The 22,182-nt window shown below is 35.8% G+C and overlaps 2 protein-coding genes across 8 annotated transcripts in view; one reads left to right on the top strand and one right to left on the bottom strand.

Annotated features, from left to right (window-relative positions):
- Ano3 (anoctamin 3) overlaps positions 1-22,182 on the top strand; it is a 263,776-nt gene that overhangs the window by 186,021 nt on the left and 55,573 nt on the right. For all 6 annotated transcript variants that reach the window (XM_040745992.1, XM_040745994.1, XM_040745993.1 and 3 more), the window contains one exon: positions 1,726-1,786. In XM_040745992.1, coding sequence (XP_040601926.1) covers positions 1,726-1,786 — 61 coding nt within the window. The remainder of the gene's footprint in view (positions 1-1,725; positions 1,787-22,182) is intronic.
- Positions 841-16,467, bottom strand: Muc15 (mucin 15, cell surface associated). 2 transcript variants are annotated; one of them, XM_040746000.1, is made up of 4 exons: positions 16,135-16,467; positions 8,429-9,153; positions 6,070-6,219; positions 841-3,392 (listed from the first exon to the last, which is right to left on the bottom strand). In XM_040746000.1, exons 2-4 carry the CDS (start codon positions 9,114-9,116, stop codon positions 3,373-3,375), a joined length of 858 nt encoding a protein of 285 aa, XP_040601934.1. In that variant the 5' UTR covers positions 9,117-9,153; positions 16,135-16,467; the 3' UTR covers positions 841-3,372. The 2 variants fall into 2 exon arrangements, with proteins under 2 accessions (XP_040601934.1, XP_040601933.1); XM_040745999.1 differs by having other exon boundaries at positions 842-3,447; positions 16,135-16,465.

Below are 22,182 nucleotides of genomic sequence, written 5' to 3'. Positions count from 1 at the left end.
CATAATATTTTTAGAAATCTCCAGCTTTAACCAAAATAAAATTTTAGAACCACAAAGAATACTTTGTACTCATACCCAGTCCCCAAGGCTTCTCTTTGGTGTTTCTTTTTTGTGCTGTGCGGCAGGATAAGACCCTTTCATGTACATTCTAGACAAACCCACTGTCACCAAGCTAAGCATCATTCATAATGTTTTTAAATGACTACAATTGAAATATAAATCAGTACTATTGTAATGTCCTCATTAGGAACAGTCTTGTCTATAGACTGAACAAGGGAGATACCATTCTACCCCAACTTCTCTTATAAGACTGTCATTTAACCCATAATTTGCCTAATCTTCTTTGGGCGATAATACTCTCATTTTCCTCTATACAATTGCCTTCCTTATTGGCAGTTTCATTTTCTGTGATCTTATTTACCCCTGGTAAACTGAACTTTGCAAATTTAAATAAAAATCCGGTATTAAATTATTCATAGGTTTTGGACTCTACCTTGCACATGAATCATCTCTTTGCATATCCTTGTAGTATATGCTACCCATCTGCTAGCTATATAGAAGCCCTTGGGTAAGAGCTATGTTTTTAGTATCAGAGTATTTGTAGTCAAGTAACTCTTGCATGGTAGTGTTATGCAACCTCAAAATGCCCCCTTCACTCACCTTCCTTCATCTGAACATGTAGATTTCCTCTCACATCGTTTCTACAAGTAGGGTGAGTATAGTATTATAAAGATTTTTGTCCACATTCACAACTGATTTACTGTATATAGATTTATTTGTTCCATCCTATATTTGGCTACTATAGTTAATCTTTTATGTGACAGACTTATATATTAAACTATATCAAACAGGGTTTAGCACAGTCAGAAGTTCTGAAGTACTTTGCAATGTATCCCCCATATATATTCAGAGGACTGCTGTTTTTTCAGTGATATTTATTTACATGTCAAATTTTTACTTTAACTAATTTCTGACAAAAGTGTTGTGTAAATTAAAGAAACACTAGCAAATCAGACTTTACTACATATGAATTTTATTAAAATCATCAGTCCTTGCAATTCTGAAAATTATATTCTATAACATTGAATAATTTACATCCTTTATCAAACTTTATATCAGGTAACAGCTAATTATATCAGATAATAGCTAATTAAAATGTGCTTGATGATTTATGAATAAAACTTCTTAAAACGGCTTAAGATGAAACTCTTTACATGAAGTAAATCAATACTGCAGCCATGGCACACTTTGGAAAACATGAACAAGAGTAGCACCATGACAGCATTCGGTAGAAGAAGCTTGCTCAATACTTCTTTTCTTTGTTGTGTAACTTCCCCATTCTGGAAACTTTTGCTGACAGAAAGAAAAATTATAATTCTTTTAATTACACTAACATTTTGCATTTCACAGTATGAATATGTTTGACTATGGTGTAAAGTGATTTCTTTGGGGATCCAGAAACACTTAAAAGCCAGAATGAAGTTAGGGTACAAAAGGATCAGAGGGAAGACAGAAGGAAAATCTGTTGTTTCCTCATCTCTTCCCATGAAGAAATTACATAAATTATCAGAGGACCAATGAAGATTCCAAGTCAATAGATTAATAGACTATACAATGTTGTGATAGAATCTGGAGAGAAATTATGGTACCTAATACAAACAATATCTTCTATTTTAGTATAATCAATAATTAGTATGATTAATGTTTCTATTTTTTTCTATTAAGGTAACATATTTGTTTGATAATGGAGGGACAGTCTTCTTTGCTATTTTTATGGCAATATGGGGTAAGTATTTCTTTTCATTACTAATTTTTCAACTCTGACTTTCTAACTATATTTCTGTGCTACATACATATGTGTACCCTCAAGTGTGCATGCACACATGAATACACACACACACACACACACACCCCACATGCAAGTGCCATTCATACCATGTACGGATTCAACAATGAAATCTCTAAGACAGTACTTATTTGTTTTCCCTCTTCATACATTTATTTATTGGGATTTAACTCTTATTTAATCCTTTAGTCTCTTAGGCTTAGACTATCAAAGATGGGTGTTGACCAAAAGCAAACTAAAACCAAAATTAGGCCTCTTGTATTATTACTGGTACAAGAAGTGGTGATGAGTTTGCTTGATGATTTTACTTGTTTGTTGTTGTTGTTGTTATGTTTTTCGAGACAGGGTTACTCTGTGTAGCTTTGTAGACCAGGCTGACCTCGAACTCACTAAGATCCACCTGCCTCTGCCTCCCAAGTTTTGGGATTAAAGGCATGTGCCACCACTGCCTGGCTTTTACTTGTTTTGCCCTGTGCTTCATACCTTTAGAGGGACGTACAGATAGATATATGATTGAACAAAATGTAATGTGTTGCAAATTCTATTTCTAGCCAGCAAGTAAAATCCATACTAATTAAGTAGAAGTATATTTTTAACCTTTCCCTCACGTTTCTCATTGATATTCTAAGGTACCTAATTAACTGAAACCTGATGTGTACCTGATGTGCAAGTTGGAATTGCTGTAAGGACTTTGAGGACTTTAAGGGAGAGTATCATTTTCCTGGATAGAGTCAGTTTTCTTGCTGGTCCTGATGAATGCATTCATTGTCAACTGGCCAAGCGAAAAGACTTGTGCATGTGTGTGTGTGTGTGTGTGTGTGTGTGTGTGTGTGTGTGTGTGTTGCATGTGCACGCAGACACGCGCTATTGTAAAAAGTGAAATGTATTAGAATGTGACAAGTTTTCATTATTATTGTCTTAATTTCTCACGATCAAAAACTCTGCCATATCATATTTCTGGCTTAGAAATAAACAAACAAAAAATTACCATCCAAATTATGCCCCCCCCAAAAATGCTTGATTTGTGATCCTGGATTACAGAGAAAAGGAGTGAAGAGTTAACTCCAGTTTCTTGTTTAAACATAAAATATGGCTTTGGTCCTCAGATTTTGTGTGAAGAATGGTTATTATTAAGTTATCAGTCAGTGCTACCATGGTGATGTGTATTAATTTTGCCTTATTCCACAAACGTTTCCCAGAGAAACAAACCAAAATACAAAGCATGATTATATAAAACACATTTCAGCCCAGCTGAAGACTGTAAGGAAAGAAAGCTTTCAGGTGACGGATCTGCTCTGTTTCTGCTGCACACCTTCTGCTTTTGCAGCGCTCCCTGTGCAGGTGGCACAGCAATGATCTCGCAGAACCTCTTGAAAGGTGAATTTACACAAACGTCAAGATGATGATGAACTCTTGTCCTAAGCAGCCATCCTTCTAGTTTTATATTGAGGTTCGAAGTGGAGGTATATCATCCATGGGAATGCCATCTTGCACGCTTTCTCCACCTTCTGGCATGGATGAATCACTCACAGCTGAGTTGTAATAACTAGAATTTCCAAAATTGACATCATAAGGTTCTGGTGCATTGTCTAATCGCAGAACTGAAAAAAACAGTGAAATCAACAGAATGCTTTTATGTAATATTCTCAGTGATGAGTGCTCAGTCGCCTGATTACATTATCATACTGTTCCATGTGAACTTCTCAGACAAGTAGATTTTTGCATGCCACACTTATTTCTATGAATAAGAAAGCAGTGGCGTTTCTAAAATTCTAAATTGACACAAAATTAAGAAAATAAGAAAAGCATATCAACAAAGTACACCAATACCTTATACATGAAAATATAAATATAACTAACTGACTTTAAATTTTGTGGTTTCAATCTCTGGTACCAAAATTATTTTTTTCAAAAAAAACATCATACTGATTATTATAGTGCCTTGATAGTCAGCCCTGTGAAAGGAAGAAAGAAATTTATGAAAGTATGCTTCCTTCTGATCTGATAGATCCAAGTATCACTCAAGACACTGTGATATATAAATCAGGAGATTTTTGTTTCATTTTTAGCAAAGTGAAATACCTTCTTAATGAGCTTGAGTACATTTTCTGGAGAAAACCTGGCATTTACTGGGCATCTTCAAGTACTACAAGTGGGACTAATTACTCATTAAACTAATGATCTAATTATTCCTAAGTATTATATTACCTGACTCTTTATTAAGTCAACTGCTTACACACTAGCCTCCTGGGATCTCTGAGTCGTCAACAGGTCTGCTAAACTGTATGGAGGAGATCCAAAAAGTTCTCTTAGTTGACTCGTTGCTCCTCTAGTCATCAATCGCAGCTACTTAGAATGTAAAACCTGACAGAATGAATTTTTATATTATGTACATAAGACAAGATTCTAATTAAAAAACATGTATTTGGAACTTAAAAATCCTCTGTTGAACTGTGGATCATGTCACTCTTTTATATGGATTAGTAGAAACCCACAAACAGAATTATCCTGAATTTACAGTTAATGGAGTTGATTTTGAATGTGTGTAATATATCGATGATGAACTGAACTCATGAAAATTCAATAGGACTGCACCATTGGACTCATTTGAGTCAGGTAACTATTTGCAATAGTGGCAGAAATCCTTGTACATGATAGAAAACAGACCTTCTCTTAAAGCATGAGAGAGAAGAGTCAAATGTCTATAGTGATTTTATTTACCTTTGGTTTGAATGATATATATCAAACACTCTGTTTTATTTAGTATATCTATTTATATTAATTACAGATATTATTACTGTCTTTTAAATGCCATGTACTTGTGTGAATGAATGTGTGTGTGTGTGTGTGTGTGTGGTTATGCATGTTTACATGTGTACACGTATGAATGTGGAGACTGTAAGCCAATGTCAGGAGTTTCTACAAAGGATCTGCACCTCATACATGGAGACATGGTCTCTCAGTTGAACTCAGATCTTCTCAGTAAGACTAGGCTCACTAGTCAACTTGTTTAGGGAACGCCCATCGCTACCTTATAAGTGCTGAAACTACAGAATCACTTATCAAAAGTTTCCATGGGTTCTAGGGATCTGAACTCTGGTTGTTATGCTTACGCAGCAACTATTTCAACCATTAAACAATCTCTACAGCCTTGTTGGCTTAAGATAAACATTATATGGGTGAGAAAACTATAAATTAATGTATAATATCTTTATTTCTGTACATATGCAGCTTTCAGACACAATGTTTTAGAGTCAAATTTCTGTTTTCTGGGGATTTTGCTATTATTATTATTATTAATTAATTATTTGAGAATAATTAATTAATTATTATTAATTAATTAATTGTTTTCTTTGTAAGGGGTAATAATAACATAAAATATAATAAGATAACATAAAGACTAACATATTGGAATTAGACCAAAAAAACAAACAGAAAAAGAGCCCAAGATAAGGCACAATAGCCAGAGACCTACTTGTTCTCATACTCAGTAATTTCTTAAAAAACATTAAACTGGAAGCCATAAAATACACACAGGGCCTCGTGCAGACTCATACAGACCCTGTACATGCTGCCTCAGTCTCTGTGAATTCCTATGAGCTCTGATCATGTTGATATAGAGGACATTGTTTGGGGTGTTCTCTGTCTTCTCTGGCTCTTACTTTCCCCCACCTCTTCCATAGGGATCCCTTAGCATTGAGGGCAAGGATTTGATAGAGACATTCCACTATGGGTGAGCATTCCAAAATGTCTCACTCTCTGCATATCTTCCTATGGGTTCTATTTGTTCCCATATGATACAAGAAGATTCTTTTCTGATGATGGTTGATCAAGTAACTTATACTTTTTTTTCAGGTTCGGTTATAACTTACTAAGGGATGATATTTTTTCTAGTTCTGTTTACATACAAATTTCAGAGCCACATTTTTAGAATTTCATATCACTGTCTTCAGTAATATGTTTGGATTCTGGAAACAATATTTAAAACCAGTTTTCATACAATGAGCAAAAATTCCAAGTGTTTTTAAAATGTTACACACAAACAATGCATATTATTATCATTATTAATATTATTATTAATTGTTGTGTTTTTGGTGAAGGAGATGGCTTCAAATGAATCTTGTCTGTCTCTGCCATACAACACCCTGACTCCTTCATAGGTAGTGCATTGGCACTTAACTAAAACCACTGTGCACAGGTGATTGTCTGAAAACAGTTTTTACCTGGGTCATTTCTGTCATCATAAAGTCGCCGATGGGAAAATGAATCTGTTTTCCGCTGTCCACACAATAAATAGCCAACAAGGCTAAGCAGGGAAGCACCCAGAATTCCCCCTAGAATGGCTCCAAATATTATTCCTGTATTCTTACTCCCTAGAAGAAAAAAAACAAAAGTTACATTTCAGAAGTAGAAAAATAATTATTCAACAAGGAAAATACAGATTCAAAGAGACAATATATAAAGATTTGATATGTCTTACCAATTAGATAATGGTAATAGTGTGTCACTGTGTGTGTTTTTATTAGATAATGGTGACAGTGTGTCTCTGTGTGGTGTTTTATCGTATACTTAGTGTTTGTGATATAGTGCTAAAAATAATTCATTATAAATTTTGCATCTACATTTTTACTTTCTTTGAAATACTTTCAAGTTTGTGATTTATAACCGTCTTATTACTTATTATTACCAACATTACTGACATGCCTTATTTCAAAGAAGGTCTAATTTAGGTAATTAATATTTTATTCATTAAGCTTTTTATAAACCCTGAATCTATGAGGAAATTTAAAGTTCAAATCAATTTTGACTTAGTATAATAATCATTTTATATATGTGCATATATACGTATCCATATATATGTATATTTATATGTACACATGTGTATATACATATACATATATATACATAAATACATCAAACAATATGTGACACATCCCCAAATTCTAAATACTAAAAGAAAAAGCAATCTACCTTGGTATAAAATATTTACAAACCAAGTAAATAAAGCAAACAAAAGATAATAGCAAGATGTTTGCAATGCCTGCTTGTACCTCAGCTCAGGTATCAAGAAACTAAATTGTACTGTATTTTACCCTTCAGTGGAATAACTGACTTAAAAATTATGTAATCATTAATTTTCCCTACTGTTCCCTAGTCTTTAGATACCAAATGAACCTCTAGATACCAAATGAAGCTATTCTTAGGCTACACACTCAATTGTGCTCCTAAAAAAATTAACACATTTGGAATACAAAATAAAAAAGATTGTTACTATAAAAAAGCAAAGACCAACATGACTCCACCAGAATCTGGGGAACCAACACCATCAAGACCTGAAAAGCACTACATAGATGAAGCAGAGGAGACAGACCTTAAAAATTATTTTATGAAGTTAAGGATTCTGATTAAAGAGCTATGGTATGGGTCAGTGCTCAGTATTCACAATACATACTTACTGATTTTAGACAGAAAACAACATTTTAAATATTCTCCTTAGAGATACAAGAGTGTCCATGAATGATAGGATATGTTAAAGTTATAACATAAAACATTATAAAAATTAAAACATGATAGCATATGAACACACATTATATATATTGCTCTCATGTTATTATTAAAAACCTAGATTTTAAAGCCGGGGGTTGGTGGCGCACGCCTTTAATCCCAGCACTCGGGAGGCAGAGGCAGGTGGATCTCTGTGAGTTCGAGGCCAGGCTGGACCGACAGCCTCCAAAACAGAGAAACCCTGTCTCGTAAAACCAAAAAAAAAAAACCTAGATTTTAGACATTAAAGCATTTCTCATATGCAGACAACAGCTTAGAAATGCCAATCCTATTATATGTTTATTTATTATAATTTATTTAGCCTCTAAGAAAATCTATCAGATGGCACCAATTTCATTTTTAAAAAAAAGAAGTCCTTACTGAAAATAATAAAATCACTTCAGGAATCCAAGCATACAGCTAGTCTTGAAGGAAATTAAGTATAATGAATTCATTATACAGCCTCTGATATCTTTCCTACTTTATGTTTTTAAATTTGACTAAGTTCCTAGGGAAATCATATAAATATCTATGTAATAATGCTGTGGTTCAAAAGATTATATTTGTATGGTTCTCAGTAGATGCTAAACTAAAAGGTAAGGATGTTTTCCTTGTGGTAAACTTGTTTAAGTAATTCTTGAAATGTCACTGCTCTGTTATTGTCCCACAGTGACTGTGTAGGGTCAGATAATGTATAGAATCACTCATTTTGTTCAGTTTTTCAAAGTTTCAATGCCCATGTGTAGAATATTCATGAAAGCACCCGAAGTTCAGATAGTCTAAAAAGAGTAATGGAAACTGTTACCTGATGCCTCAGGTAGCATTTTCACTTAACATCATCACCTTTGTTCCATCTCTCTTCATGCTCCCCCCTGCTAATAACTACCATGTGCTCAATTAAGTCCTAGAACCGCTTCACAATTTCTGCTGTTTCCTCCCCACACCACTGTAATTGCCTGAATTTCCCTAGAATGGCACTCTAGACTTCTCTAAAAATTCAACCTTAGATACCTAAAAATTAAATCTATTTTTATGTACCTTTTGGAGGGTCTGATGAATCGGAAAAAAGTTTTGAATTATTAGTGAATTTTACGGTAGGCTGTAAAGTTGTTTTTTCTTGATATGGTGTAAAACCCGCGAAGTCATCATTGTTTGTGTCAAGCCATCCAGTAGGTTCACTTGTCAAAGGGGTCACAGGTGTCGTTATTGGAGGCAGAGGAAGGATGCTGACGGTACTGGAAATATTATCAGGAATGTTCATGGTGTCATTGTCCAGAGACCAAGTAAAGTTTTCTGGTGATGTGGGATCTATAGGATAGTAATGTCCTGAGACCTGTAAAGGATCTACATCTGCTGTAGATGAGTTTAAAGGTGACTTGGAAACAAAGTCATGAGCCAAAGGAGGAGCAGAATATTTGGAGGTGGGTCTTGGACCTTCAGTAGAACTAGTTGTTAGCCAGTTACTGGTGAAATTTACCGGTTCATAGGCTGTGGTTAGATCCAAATGAGAGGTATTTGTCAGTATGGGTTTGGAGATGTTACTACTTTTATTCTCCAAAGTCACATTTGAGCTCCTATTCAAAGGACTGGATTTGTTTCCAATTGTTTTCAAATCTTCTATGGTGTACTGAGTTACATTTCTTCCTGGATTTTGTTTCTCAGGTCTTCCAAATGATAATGAAATGAACAGACTTGAAAAAAATGCAATTTTGGCTAAGGTCAACATGGTAGCCTTCTTTGGTATTGGTTTTAGTTTGAGGAATCTGAAAGAAAGTAACAGCCATTTAAATTATTAAGCACATTCTGAGTTTTTCCATGTATCTTCATTACTAAAGGGAAAAAATCCAGAAACACAATACTGAGAGGACAATGTATTTATTATAAAATGGGTTATTTTGAATGACTTATGGATTTAAACCAGTGCCACTAAATTCTTTCTCTTTTTTCTCAATACATGTTTTTATTTAAATTAGAAACATGAATGCTTCACATGTCAATCCCAGCTCCCTCTCCCACCCTTTCTCTCTTGTCCCTCTACCCTCTCTCCCAGCCCCCCACCCAATCCCCACATCATTCCCCAGGGAGGGTGAGGCCCTCCTTGGGGGATCTCCAAAGTCTGTCATTTTATCCAAGGAAGGACCTAGGCCCTTCCCCATGTGTCCAGGCTGAGAGAGCATCCCTCTATTTGGAACGGGCTCCCAAAGATCATTCATACACCATGGTAAACACTGATCTACTACCCAAGGCTCCAGTGATTTCTGTGGCCTCCTCACTGGCACTATATTCATGGAGTCTGGATCAGTCCCCTATTGGGCTCTCAGCCATCAGCCTGGGATTCAAGAGCTCCCCCTTATCTGGTCAGCTGTCTTTGTGGATTTCACCATCATGGTCTTGACCCCTTTGCTCATCACTCCTCCATCTCTGTCACTAGGTTCAAGGAGTTCAGTTCAGTGTTTAGCAACACTGAAACTACTAGAAAATATATTTACTTATATATACATATATATGTATATATATATAGGCTGCAAAGTAATTGTTTAAATGTTGTAAATATAAGACATACTGAATTGGTCTGCTTTCATCAAACTATTTAAGAAAATACAGTCTTTACAGAGATGTTATTTTGAATTCTGACTATGAAAATGACTCCCCTGATCAGACACTAAATGTTCCACTCTCAGATCAAGGAAGGAAAAGGAAGTCTTTCCATTATCTTGAGTACATTTTATTCATATTTACATTGAAGTTGAAATAGCAGCTGTACTATAATAAATAAGAAATATGGCTGAGGGTATGTGATGTAAAATACCTAGGTATCTTACCTAGATAGATTATGGCACTATTAGGTAATAAAGCGATGATGGGAACCTCGCTAACCCAAGCACACCATTCTGCTAAATATGGAATTTCCCTACCACTGAAGTACCCAATAAGGGTTTTCCCTGGGGCAGGTTTATATTAAAATTCTGGTTTCTGTCATAAATAACCTATAGAATCTTCACCATTTATAAGTTGTTAATATATTATTGTAAAAGTAACTAAACTGTTTTACAGTATTGTTTTGAAACTAAATCAAATAGAATATGAAAAAAAGCATTCAGAACAGTATTTGGTCAAAAGTAAGTACATAATACACCAACCTCTATTTGGTGTCAACCAAATATCACAATATATGTGCAACAATTCTCAACCTTTGGGTCACACCTCCTTTGGGGATCAAATGATCCTGTCTTGAGGATGAACTAATGCCATCCAAAAGGACAGATATTTTTACATTATATTTCATAACTAACAAAATTACAGATATAAAGTAGCAACAAAAATAACTCCATGTGTGGGGGTAACCACAATATGAGGAATTTGTATTAAATGGTCTCAGCATTAAGAACATTGACAATCACTGCTATAGTGTCTTAGGAATTACAAAGTTTACGATATCATCGCACTAGATACAGTGATATCTGAAGACAAGAATAGCTTGTGTTATGTTCTTAATGTAAAAGAAGAAACTGAGGATCAGAGTGCCAAGTTATAGAAATTACCAAACATAAGAGGCAAACAAAATGCTAAATCATAAAGTATGTTTGGCTGAATTTTTACTTTTAAAAAATATTAGCCTGGAACTGAGAACACTGCTTAGCTGCTAGAGTGCTTGCCTACTATGCAAAAAGCCTACATTCTGTCCCAGCATTGCACAAACCTGGAAAGATGGGGCACGCTTGTATTCCAGCTGTATGGAGGAATGTGGAAGAAGGACAGAATCAGAGGCACAAGGTAATTCTAGACTACATAGTTCGAGGTCAGCATAGACTATATGAGACTCCATGTCAAGCAATCTCTTCAAACAATAAAATCTGAGAACTGATTCGATGCTCTTCAACTAGGTTTTGCTTTTCCTACAATTGCTAAATTTTATGCTCTATGTTGCCTGCAAGTTTTTAAATATTTATTTTATTTTATGTGCATGAGGGTTTTCCTGAATGCATGTATATGTGGCAAAAGCATGGCAGGCACCCATGGATGTCAAAAGAGGGCATCATGTGTGACAGAGAGTCACAGACAGTTGTGAGTTGTCATGTGGGTTCTGAAAATCAAATCCAGACTCACTGGAAGAGCAGTCAGTGAACTTAACCACTGAGTCATCTCTTCAGCCCCCTTGCTGAAGTTCTCCAAGGTTTTTCCCTGAATTTTCACTAGCAATATTGCTGTTTTTTAAATAGGCCTTAGAGAGCCTCCATACGTCTTTGGTTTCATTTACTATACTCAACATCCACTCAGTGATCTGTTTCCAGTTAAAAACATCTGCATCATATTGTGATATACTGTCTTCAGCAAAAGCTTTTAAAAATCAGCCTGAGGTTTTGCATTCCAAAGGTTTCGCTGGGGTGTAACTTCTTCCATCCCTGTTCTAATCACTTAAGAAAAGTCTTCTTAAAATATAAAGAAGGTAGGCATGCAGGAATACTCATGGACACATTACTTATGATTGTCTGGCTGAAATCCACCAATAACAGACTGAACAATAAATCCTGGCCTATTCATATGATGAAAATTAGCATCTTACGGTTTCATGCAACAGTATGGATGATTGTCATCAACATAATGCAAAGCCTAAAAAATCCAGGCATATTGTGTAGTCCCCCATATATAAAGTTCAAAACAGCCACAACTCTCTGTTAAAATACAAGAGATTGTATGTGGACACATGTGATTAGAGGGTGCTGTTCACTGAAAGGGTTCTTGTGTGCTCCTCTTTCTCTGTTTCCAGACAGGAATTACAGAACTATTTACATTTTGTGGTAATCCCATTTCCTTATATTTTATTTCCTTTTATGGTGATAGTCAATATAAGTGGTTTAAGTCCTAAAATTATTAACATAATCAAAAATTATTATTAGTTATACACTACTTAGAAACTTTATACATTTTTCTCTTGAATCCTTACAAAGCAATCAGACAGAAAAGAGATTTGTAACTGTAAACAAGTTATAACGACAAATAATTAAGTGGAGGAATAAATGAAGTGTTCAAGGCCTCATATTAGTGAATCAAATTTGGGGATAGAATATATCTTGGCATACTTGAGTTAATGTTAATTTGTGGGGTTGTCTCTCAATAACTGGAGGGAACTGTATTGAGAGTTTCCCAAGAGCATGCGAAGCTGGTAAGCCATTTAGGTAGTGTGCATTAAGTACTGACATATTGCCTAGTTCTGACCTCCTATATACTTTAAGTGCTCCTAAAATTCTTAGAATACCTGACAAATGTAAATGATAGACAGTGGAAATGCCTTTGGTTAAATGCATGGACACGCAGTCCATACTCTGTAGACCACTGCATATAACTTAGTGCATGCTGTCTGTGCAGACCTTCCCACCATCATTTTAAACACAGTTTCTAATTGAAGAGTTTAAAGCATTCTAAAATGCACTGCAAACACAGGTTGATCTATCTTAAGTGCTTCTCAAGCATGATGAGTATACTTTTATATTAGCATAAAATATTCCAACAACTTTATGTACAGTTTCTTGTATGATACACATGAATAAAACATAAGTTCATTTTCCCTAGACCTATAGCTGGTCAATATTCCATTTAGTAAGTGCCTTGTGTAGTAGGTACATTTAATATGCAGTTTAGCTTGGTGTAGCTACATGTACATTTCAGAGGTGTTTTTCTCCGGTGAAAGCTGTGCAGATCACAGCACACCTAGTTGTCTTTCTTTTGATCTGCTGCCTATGCTCTACTTTAGGCATTGTACATGGTCACTCTCTTATTATTATGACACTTGGTTTACATCATCTTTTTTTAAGGAATTTTCCTTATTTTCTTCTCCTGAAAAAATATGATCACCAAAGGTAGGGTAAAGGTCCTTAGTTGTTCTAAGTTGCTTTCAGTTTTGTATGAGCAACGTAGCCTGGAGCTTTCACTCCCTCCTTGTAATGGGAATCCCCATATCACCGGCCAACAAAGTGAGCTTTATTGTGCCAGTTTCACCTTGCCTGTAACACTCAACCACCCAGGGCCTCTCCCATTCCTTCACTTCACTTTTAGTGTAACATGAAAACCTTGGGTATCAATACCCCAAAGAAGCCAAAGCACTGTCACTACCTCTGACTTACATCCTGGGAACAGGTTTAAAATGAAGGAAGAGAGGCACAGATATAATGTCTGAACACAAGGTAAAGTTAATTGACAAATGAATACAGCTGTGGCCATGACATTGCAAAGACTGATTTAGGCCTATAAGTCTGACATTTGCGACAGACAGTAAATTTGCTTCTCCTCTCTGGCTTCGAGGGTAACCACATAATATGCCTTACATACCTCTCATCTGAAAAGAATAGAAGAAAGACCCAATCTAAGCCATCTGTTGTTCAGAACTTTAACTGTGACCATTTGCAAAAGCAAGAACATTGTGAGTCAGGTTAAATTGGACCCAGCTGAATTAAACAATGTATACTGTGAGGACAATATAAAACCTACAAAGGACAGTGAGTCAAATTCCCATTTTTCCCCTTCCTTTTTTTCTTTAAACCTCTTCCCATTTACAGGCTACAAACATTTAATGTAACATATTAAGTTGAAATTAATTATGATAGATTCTGAATGTCATGCTTGAGTTTGCCTAAGCTCATCTACCAGCGAGATGTTCTGTAGAGTGGGAAGAAAGTGATAAATTGAAAGATGAATCAGGGTAACTAAGTAGCATACCCCCTATGTTTTTGCATCTTCCTGCACCAGGTGGGAGTAATACTAGGGGCATAACATCTAAGGAAATTTAGGAAGTGTAACAGAAACAGATGTGTAATCATCCTAAACTTTAAAAACAAAGGATAGGATTGTCATATGTGGAACAGAAAAAGAACAGGATTCTGAGCCAATCCGTATACCTTAAGTAGAGAGTCTGAATGTCTAGAAATTGAATTTTGACTGCTGTTTCTATTTAACAACACTTGAAATGTCATTTGAAAAAAATAAATTTCAATTTCAAACAATTCTTCTACAGGGAGAATGAACAGTACCTATTCCGTTTCTTTAGTGTTAGCACTGAAAGATGCCTTCCTATTACTACATCTCTCCACGGAGAGGTTGGAAACCCCTGGAGAGGAGACAACATTCATGGAGGCAACCCCTCCTTTTCTGATCAATTTTGATTGCTCTTAATTGTACAATGTCATCATTCTGCCAAATCTCCCCTTTGTAACTGAGTCATACTATTTATACTTTCAGAATAAGGAGGTACCATGGCTCTGTCTAGCTGTAAATTCATGCAAGAGAATGTATGGTATTCGTTGGCAACTCATTCAGAAGAGGAATTTTATATAATAGCATCAGTTCAAGTATTTGGACGATCCCATAAATGTTGTATCTCTGTGATGAATAGCTGAGGGGTACAGACCACCACATTTGCCCAATTGCTTTGAGTGTTTCTTGTCACAGACCTTAGCTTCCCAATGGATATGGATTTGTTTATTTATTTAGTTTTGTCATGAAAGTTCAGCCAGCCATGTAGCTAATATTCCAGGCAGAACCTGAGTATTTGAGTGTTATTCTAAGTAGCTTTAGCAATTTGGTACTAAGTACATTCTCTAGAGCCACATTAATAAGCATATAGGAAATTTTTGTTCTAAAACACATTATACAAGGGATTGGAAACATGAGAGATCAGAAATTCTATTTGTACCTGAGAACTTTCATTATAATTATCATTTCACTTTTATTTGAGAAAGTAGGAAAAATGAATGAATGAATGTTTTTTTTCTTGAAAGAAATTCTCCAAGGTTTTGCTATCACTCTGTTAAAAGACTCAGATATACATGAATCTAGAAAAAAATAAAGAGAATGACATCCTGCCTAATAACTTGGGAGCCCAGTCATGAATTTCACAACTGTGAAAAAATAGCTGGATGACTACAAAGCTTAGAAAGAATGTGTCTCCAAAAGAGATGTTCTGGATCCAAATTGCAAAGCATGAGGGGTTAGACTTCTATCACTTTTCACTGTCTTTAGAAACAGCTTCTACGAATCAAAGAGAAAGTAGGCCAACAGGAAATCATCCTTTTGTAGAAGGGCACAAAAGGCCTCAAGCTGAAAATGACACTCCCAAACTCTGTCTAAATCCCCATTCCACAGAAAGTCTTCCATGAGTGACTTAGCCTTCTGAAATTTCTGGGAATGCCAGATATGTGTCCTTAGCATGATAGATAACAAAATGAAATGTACAGTTTCCAACCTTTTAGTTAAGAACACCATTGAAAAAGATGTATAGAAGCTTGTAATTCATCACATGTAAAGATAATTTTTCAAAGAACTAAGAATAATATTATACTTAAAAATAAAACTTTAACCCTAAATACATATTTTAAAGCTACTAAATATGTTTTCCTGCCACCAGTTCCACTTTAAAGATTTTGGTAGCTTGCTAAGACTTGATCAAACCCTGTATTTGAGACACACCTTTAAAATAACATTTTCACTGAACTCTTATGCTGGTTTAGTTGGTTAACAACTAGCTTCCTAAAGTTAACTCATTTAATAGTGCGAATGTCCACTTAGAAAGTAATTCACTAAGGAAACAATGGCCTGTTTATACCAGTCTCTGTAGCTGCTGTCTTGATTTTTCTGTCAAAGGTTGAGGCCACTGTGAGTCTCTTTATAAAGGAAAGAGAGGAAAAGAGAGAGAGAGAAAGGGAGAGAAAGAGACAGAGGGAGAAAATTAACGCCAAGATGCACACACTTACCTTCAGAAGTAACAGGTGTTTACAGATGGGGAATAAAATATCAAGTTGGCCTAGCTGGAATGAGTCCTTGGAGCAAGAAAAAGCAGATGGGTTAAGTGTGACAGTGAGGCACTGGGCAGGACACAGACAGGCAGATGCTAGAGAAACAAAATTAGGTGGGGCTAGCCGGTTGCTGGCTGGCAGGCAGTATCTTGCTTGTGTAATAGAGCAGCCAAGAACCTGACTGACCTGCCTCTCTGCTGTAAGCAATAGGATATCACCTCACTGAGGTCTGAAAAAAAAAGTCCAACCCTCTAGTTTTCATAGGTTGCTTCGTCAGATTTTGAGATAGGCTCATTCTCTGGAGCCGTAGCAAAAAGGAAATTGTTTATTTCTTGAGGGGGGAGGTGGGTGGGTGGCATCCTCTGGTGCATTAGGAACTCTGGAAACTTGCTGATTACCTCTTGGCAGGTATGAAAACCTGAGTGAGTCATGCTCCACACCTACTTTTGTGTGCTAGCCCAAAATTATTTCAACTCACAAAACAAATCCTTCATTCGTTCTCTGCGGTGGCCTTTTGTGACCTTAGAGCTGAATGTGAAAAGTTCATAGGGATCATTGGTAAGGGACTTACTTGAGGTGCACTGAAATTGGTGTTATAGAAAGTCACCCTTACACAAACTCAATGAATATTTATTGGGGCCCTTGAGAATGCTGTAGAGGGTTACTTTAGAAATGACCTCCAGTACCAAATGTGGGTTCTTACTGATTTCCCATACTTTACAGAGTCATTGGGACTTGTGTGAGAATGACCCAGGAGCCTTTTTAATCAACCAGTTTCCACCCTTTTTTATTTGCTTTTACTCTCAAGTTAGAAGCTAGATGATTTCAAGAATGCCTGGGTCATACTTAGTTAAATACTTGAGTTAATAACTAATTGCCATGCTTCCTTTTGTCTCCTTCCATGTCTTATCAGAGGGAAAATGTAAAAGTGGAATATTCTTCACTTCAATACTTGGGGACTAGTATTAATTTGTCCTCTTTAATACCCGCAAGGCTTATGCTTTGTTTCTGTTATAAAAACAGTTGGATTTTCTAGTGCTGAAGGGGTAAGTGAAACTTCAACTAAAATGTACACTCTGAGGGTTTGAGATGAATGTATGGAATCTGCTCAGTTAATTGGTTTCAGGAAAGATCTTCTGTACCCCAAAGGCTGTTCCAGAGGTTGATTATAAATTAAACTCCTAAAAAAGTATTCACTCCAAAGATATTTAAGCTGTGTCTAGATTGGCATGAAGGAAAGCAAGTTAAACTCATTCAAACAACTGGTTGCTGAGGAATGGTCAAATAGAGTTAAACTGGTTATCTTCTGATTATCAAGTTGCTAGGGAAAGAATTTACTGAGGATGGGAATGTTCCCTGTCTGAACTCAAGTAACTGAGTATGAACAAACAGCCTTGGGTGTGCAGGATTCCTAGACGGTCACCTAGGTGTGTACAGGAATATCATTACCCCTTTCTGACTTCACAGTAGTAATTATGTAGCTGGTGACAGGAAGGAATACTGCAAAGCACTTGTGCTCCAACTCTCTCCTTTTGTTGCCCTGAATGTCAAAGCTGTTCTGGCCCTTTCCTGAAGATATTAACTGAAAGCCAAGAATGTTTATCCTCAATGTCTTCCTACAACCATAACCATCTGATCAGAATAAATGGTAAGGACAAACATCCATCATGAGAATACCTAGAAATAACCCAAAAACTGAAAAGTATACATAAGTTGAATCTTCAGTTGTTAATAAGATTATGGTTGTGACCAGAAATTTTTTATTCACATAAAGCTATATGTGAATCACTTAGACAGACAGACAAATGGACAAACAGACAGATAGAAATATAGATAGATGATAGATAGATAGACAGACAGACAGATAGATAGATAGAAATATAGACATATAGATAGATGTCTCCAAAAAGTTCTCACAGAGGTACAATTCCAAGTATATATGACCTTCTAAGTAAGGCTAGTTTCACCTGAGAATCTCAACCAAATATCAATTACTGACAGTTTCACTAACCAGACTAGCTGAGATGATACATTTTGCAGTGTTCATATACATTATGTACATACCTATTATGATACTTTCCACATGAGTTTAAAACTGATTTATTATTCATTAGTTAAGACTTATAACCCACACTAGGAAGAAATACTTCTTGGTCTTAAAGTCAAATTTAATATGAACATATATTCCTACAGATTATGTGTCTGAAATTAAATCCCTATAGTTTGTAACCACACTTAAGCCTGTTCTAGAAGAAAACATCCATTTAGAGCCACATACATATGCAATAACGCATCCTTTCATGCATACATACATACATACATAAGTACGGTATGTATGCTGATAAGTCACTATAACTAACTTAAAGTGATAGATTCTGTATTTATCTTTGGTTTCACTTCAACCAATAGTTCAAAGAAGTGATATTACTGTAACAAAATCTGTCCCATTAGTTCCTGAGCACATCCTCTCAGTATGTTAGCAATAAAAAGTAAAATACAGTTTATAGTGAAGCAAACCCACTTCATTATTATAAATGCAATAGTGAGTCATGAATTACTAAACCGACTAAAGAATGAAGTACTAATTGATATAGAGGTGAGATGTATTTATAATAAATTTGTGTTATGTATTCAATGCTAGATATATTATATAGTTATTGCGAGTATTAAGTTTGAAAGTATATTGTGTCTTATTAATTATATGATAAATTCTAGTTAGGTTGTTTAAAGTAAGATATGAATAACCACAAGAAAAAGAAATTCTGTACATTTAATGTTGCTTTAAAGAAATATGGCAACATAATTAATAAATATTTTCTGTACATATAAGACAATAATTTTCTAAGACAAGGATAGAATGGAAATGAAATAAGAGTTTATTAAGTTTTCATTTTTCAGGGGACACAAGGAGTAAAGGATAATTGTGAAAAATGATCTCCAACAATGCTTCAAAATGTTCAGATATTCAAAAACAGGTTATTTGTATATTTTTATGTACGGTATAAGACCTGACACAAGTTTCCCATTGTGTCCATTTACCTACTATTTAATTTCTATAAACACAAGGTAGAAGATAATTGTGGGCTGCTGTTCCATAAACACTTGCAAATAAATTTCTTTCTTAGCATCCCCTCTATGGACAACTTTGTGCTCTGCTTATGTTAGCAGAATAGTTTCCAGTGAACATCCCCACTGCTGGATCATCAGGTATAAGATTCCTCAGGCTCATTCTGGCGAGGTTCTCAGTTCTCACACTCAGGGAGGCAGCTGTGTGCGTGGTAAGGCAAGTTTGGCCACTGAGTCATATTTCTTTATTGAGTCCTAATTTTGCAGCTTACTCATTTCATAACTGTGGCTAGTCACATTTCCAAGACTGCCCTCTCGTTTGTAAAACAGGAAAAGTAACTCCTACCCCACTAGTTGGCCTGTGGGGAGTCAACTTTAAAGTAGGAAGAGAAGAGAACAGCTCAGCCCAGGAAATGACAGGCATGATGATTTTTATTTTTGAATTGTTAGACTTTGAAACTTAGCATAGCCAGGAATAGTTGTTAAAATGAAACCAACAAAGGGTTAAAACACTTGAATTGAATTATTTTGAATTTTTTATATCTCTTGGCATGGGAAGTGGTTAATAATAGTCACTGAATAAAAAATGAATGAATTATTGATATTTAATTGATTCCATTTTCTTATAGAGAGGCTTTCCTTGATCACACCTTTTGTAAAACGATAGCCCTAACTTTTAACATATATTATCATCTTCCTTATACTTTCCTCATAGCATTTATTAACCTACATAATACTTCATATCTTAGTATGTGTATGTGTATGTGTGTGTGTGTGTGTATGTGTGTTTCATATGTTGCTATACTAGAGGATCAATTCAGGAAAGCAGGTATTTTGGTCTGTTTCCATCAATGTTTTATCCACAAAACTGGATGAGGTTCATAGTGAGAGGTCTGGCACACAGTAATTACTCAATAAAGTATCAATAAATAATAGAGTGGATGGATATTTAAATAATGAACACATTTAACATCAGTGATAATTAAGATCAAGTGAACATATAAAACATCTTAAAATTCACTGTATTCTACCAACTTTTCTTGTTGACTCATTCAGTTGTGAAATCTGATGCTTCACTTTTCATTTAAAGTCATGCTTTGCCTGGACCCAGTGGCACATACGTGTAATCCCAACACTTCAAGGTTGAGTCAGGAAAAATGGGAGTTCAAGGACATCTTCAGCTACTCACAAGTTCAAGGCTAGCCTGGACTACTTGAGACCATTTTCACACAAAGGAAGACATTCCTTGAACTTATTTATATTTGTATATACCGCCCTGTGCCGTTTCCTCTAGTAGTTAATTAGGGGAGGGTTATTAGTCACAGAAGTTGACCTTAGTAAGGAGCATATCAGTCTTCTGTTCTGAGAATGCAGAAAATATAGGGACAACCATAGAAAGGGGACAGATGTCTTTGGGAGAATACTTTCTATCTGATTGCTTCATTTTTAATATTAAGATGAACAGCAAAGTTCTTAACAGTGACAGAAATATAGGTGATATGGAAAAGGGAAAGTGCTATAACATGGCATCCAGTGATGACCATTCTCAGTTAATGACCATTAACGTAAAGTGGTTACTCAGTATAAAGCTGTTTTTCTGATCATGCTAATGTGCATGAGTACAGATAGATGTAGGAAAAGAAAGAGGAGGACGAGGAAGAGGAAGAGAAACAAGAAGAATGAATAAGAAGAAACAGAGAAGAAAGAGAAAAATTATGACAAAGGGAAAGAAAGGACAGTAGACTTGTGACAGGATCAATAGTTAAAAATCTGGATCAAGAAATAGTTGTAGACTGGAGAGATGGATAAGTGATGTATGTTCTTCTAAAGGTCCTGAGATCACTTCCCAGCTTCTGTGTCTAGCACCTCTCCGTTACCTGCAACTCCATCTCCAGGGCAATCCTTGGCCTCCACAGATACCTGCAAGCACATGGCATGCACGCACGCACACACACACACACACACACACACACACACACACACACACACACACATACAATAAATAATAAGTAAATAAAATAAGATATATCTAAAAACAGATAGAATTTATAAATAATAAAATGGACTGGTAGATAGAGTGATTTAAGATCATCAAAACTATGCCCTGAGAGGACATTATGATTCAAAGCTGCTTGGATAATCTAGATCAAAGATAACAGGAGCCAGGGTACTAGAACAATTGCCTCTTTGTATTGTAATTTATAAGAGCTATTTTTGGAGACTAGTTGGTCAGATTTATACGAAGCTATGAGTTAAAAAGCATTTAGAGTAGTGAAATGAGTGTCTCCAGGGAGTAGACGACTGCAACACTTAGAGGAAGAAGGATGTATGAATCAATAACGAATATTCAAACCTGTGAGTATTTGAAGGCGATAAAGTGGTCCTGGGTCACAATTAAGAGCAAAAAATTTCAGCAGCTCATCTTCATTCATTATTGATGTTAGAGACATCACTTGGGAGCATTTCATAGAAAGTGGGAATTCAGGGAAGTGCCAAATGATGGTTAAAGCAAAAATGTAAGGAAGCAGAAACTACTTAGCTATTGATTGTCTGAGTAACAGAGAGCACAGTGAACATGCTGTAGGAGGCAAAATGGCTTTTAAGGAAAGCAATTCTCCTAGTGCTATCCATTTGCCTGCAAATTTCAGGAGTGAGGTAACCCAGTCACAAAAAGACAAACATGGTATGTACTCTCTCATATATGGATTTTAGACATAGATCTGGGGAGTGATAGCCTACAGTCCCACAGCCACAGGATCTTCATCCAATGGCTGATGGAAGCAGAGGCAGACACTGAGCTGAACTCAAGGAACCCAGTGACAGAGAAGGAGGACTGATGAGCAAAGGGGTTAAGACTGGGATGGTTTAACCCTCAGAATCCAGCATGGGACTGATCAAGACCCTCTGAATGTGGGTGTCAGTGAGGAGGCCTAGGTAATC

Source organism: Mesocricetus auratus, unplaced genomic scaffold (assembly GCF_017639785.1).
Source record: "Mesocricetus auratus isolate SY011 unplaced genomic scaffold, BCM_Maur_2.0 Super-Scaffold_100004, whole genome shotgun sequence".
NCBI classification, from domain to species: Eukaryota; Metazoa; Chordata; class Mammalia; order Rodentia; family Cricetidae; genus Mesocricetus; species Mesocricetus auratus.
Note: the sequence above shows the minus strand (reverse complement) of the source record. Positions and strands in the feature narration are given on the sequence as shown.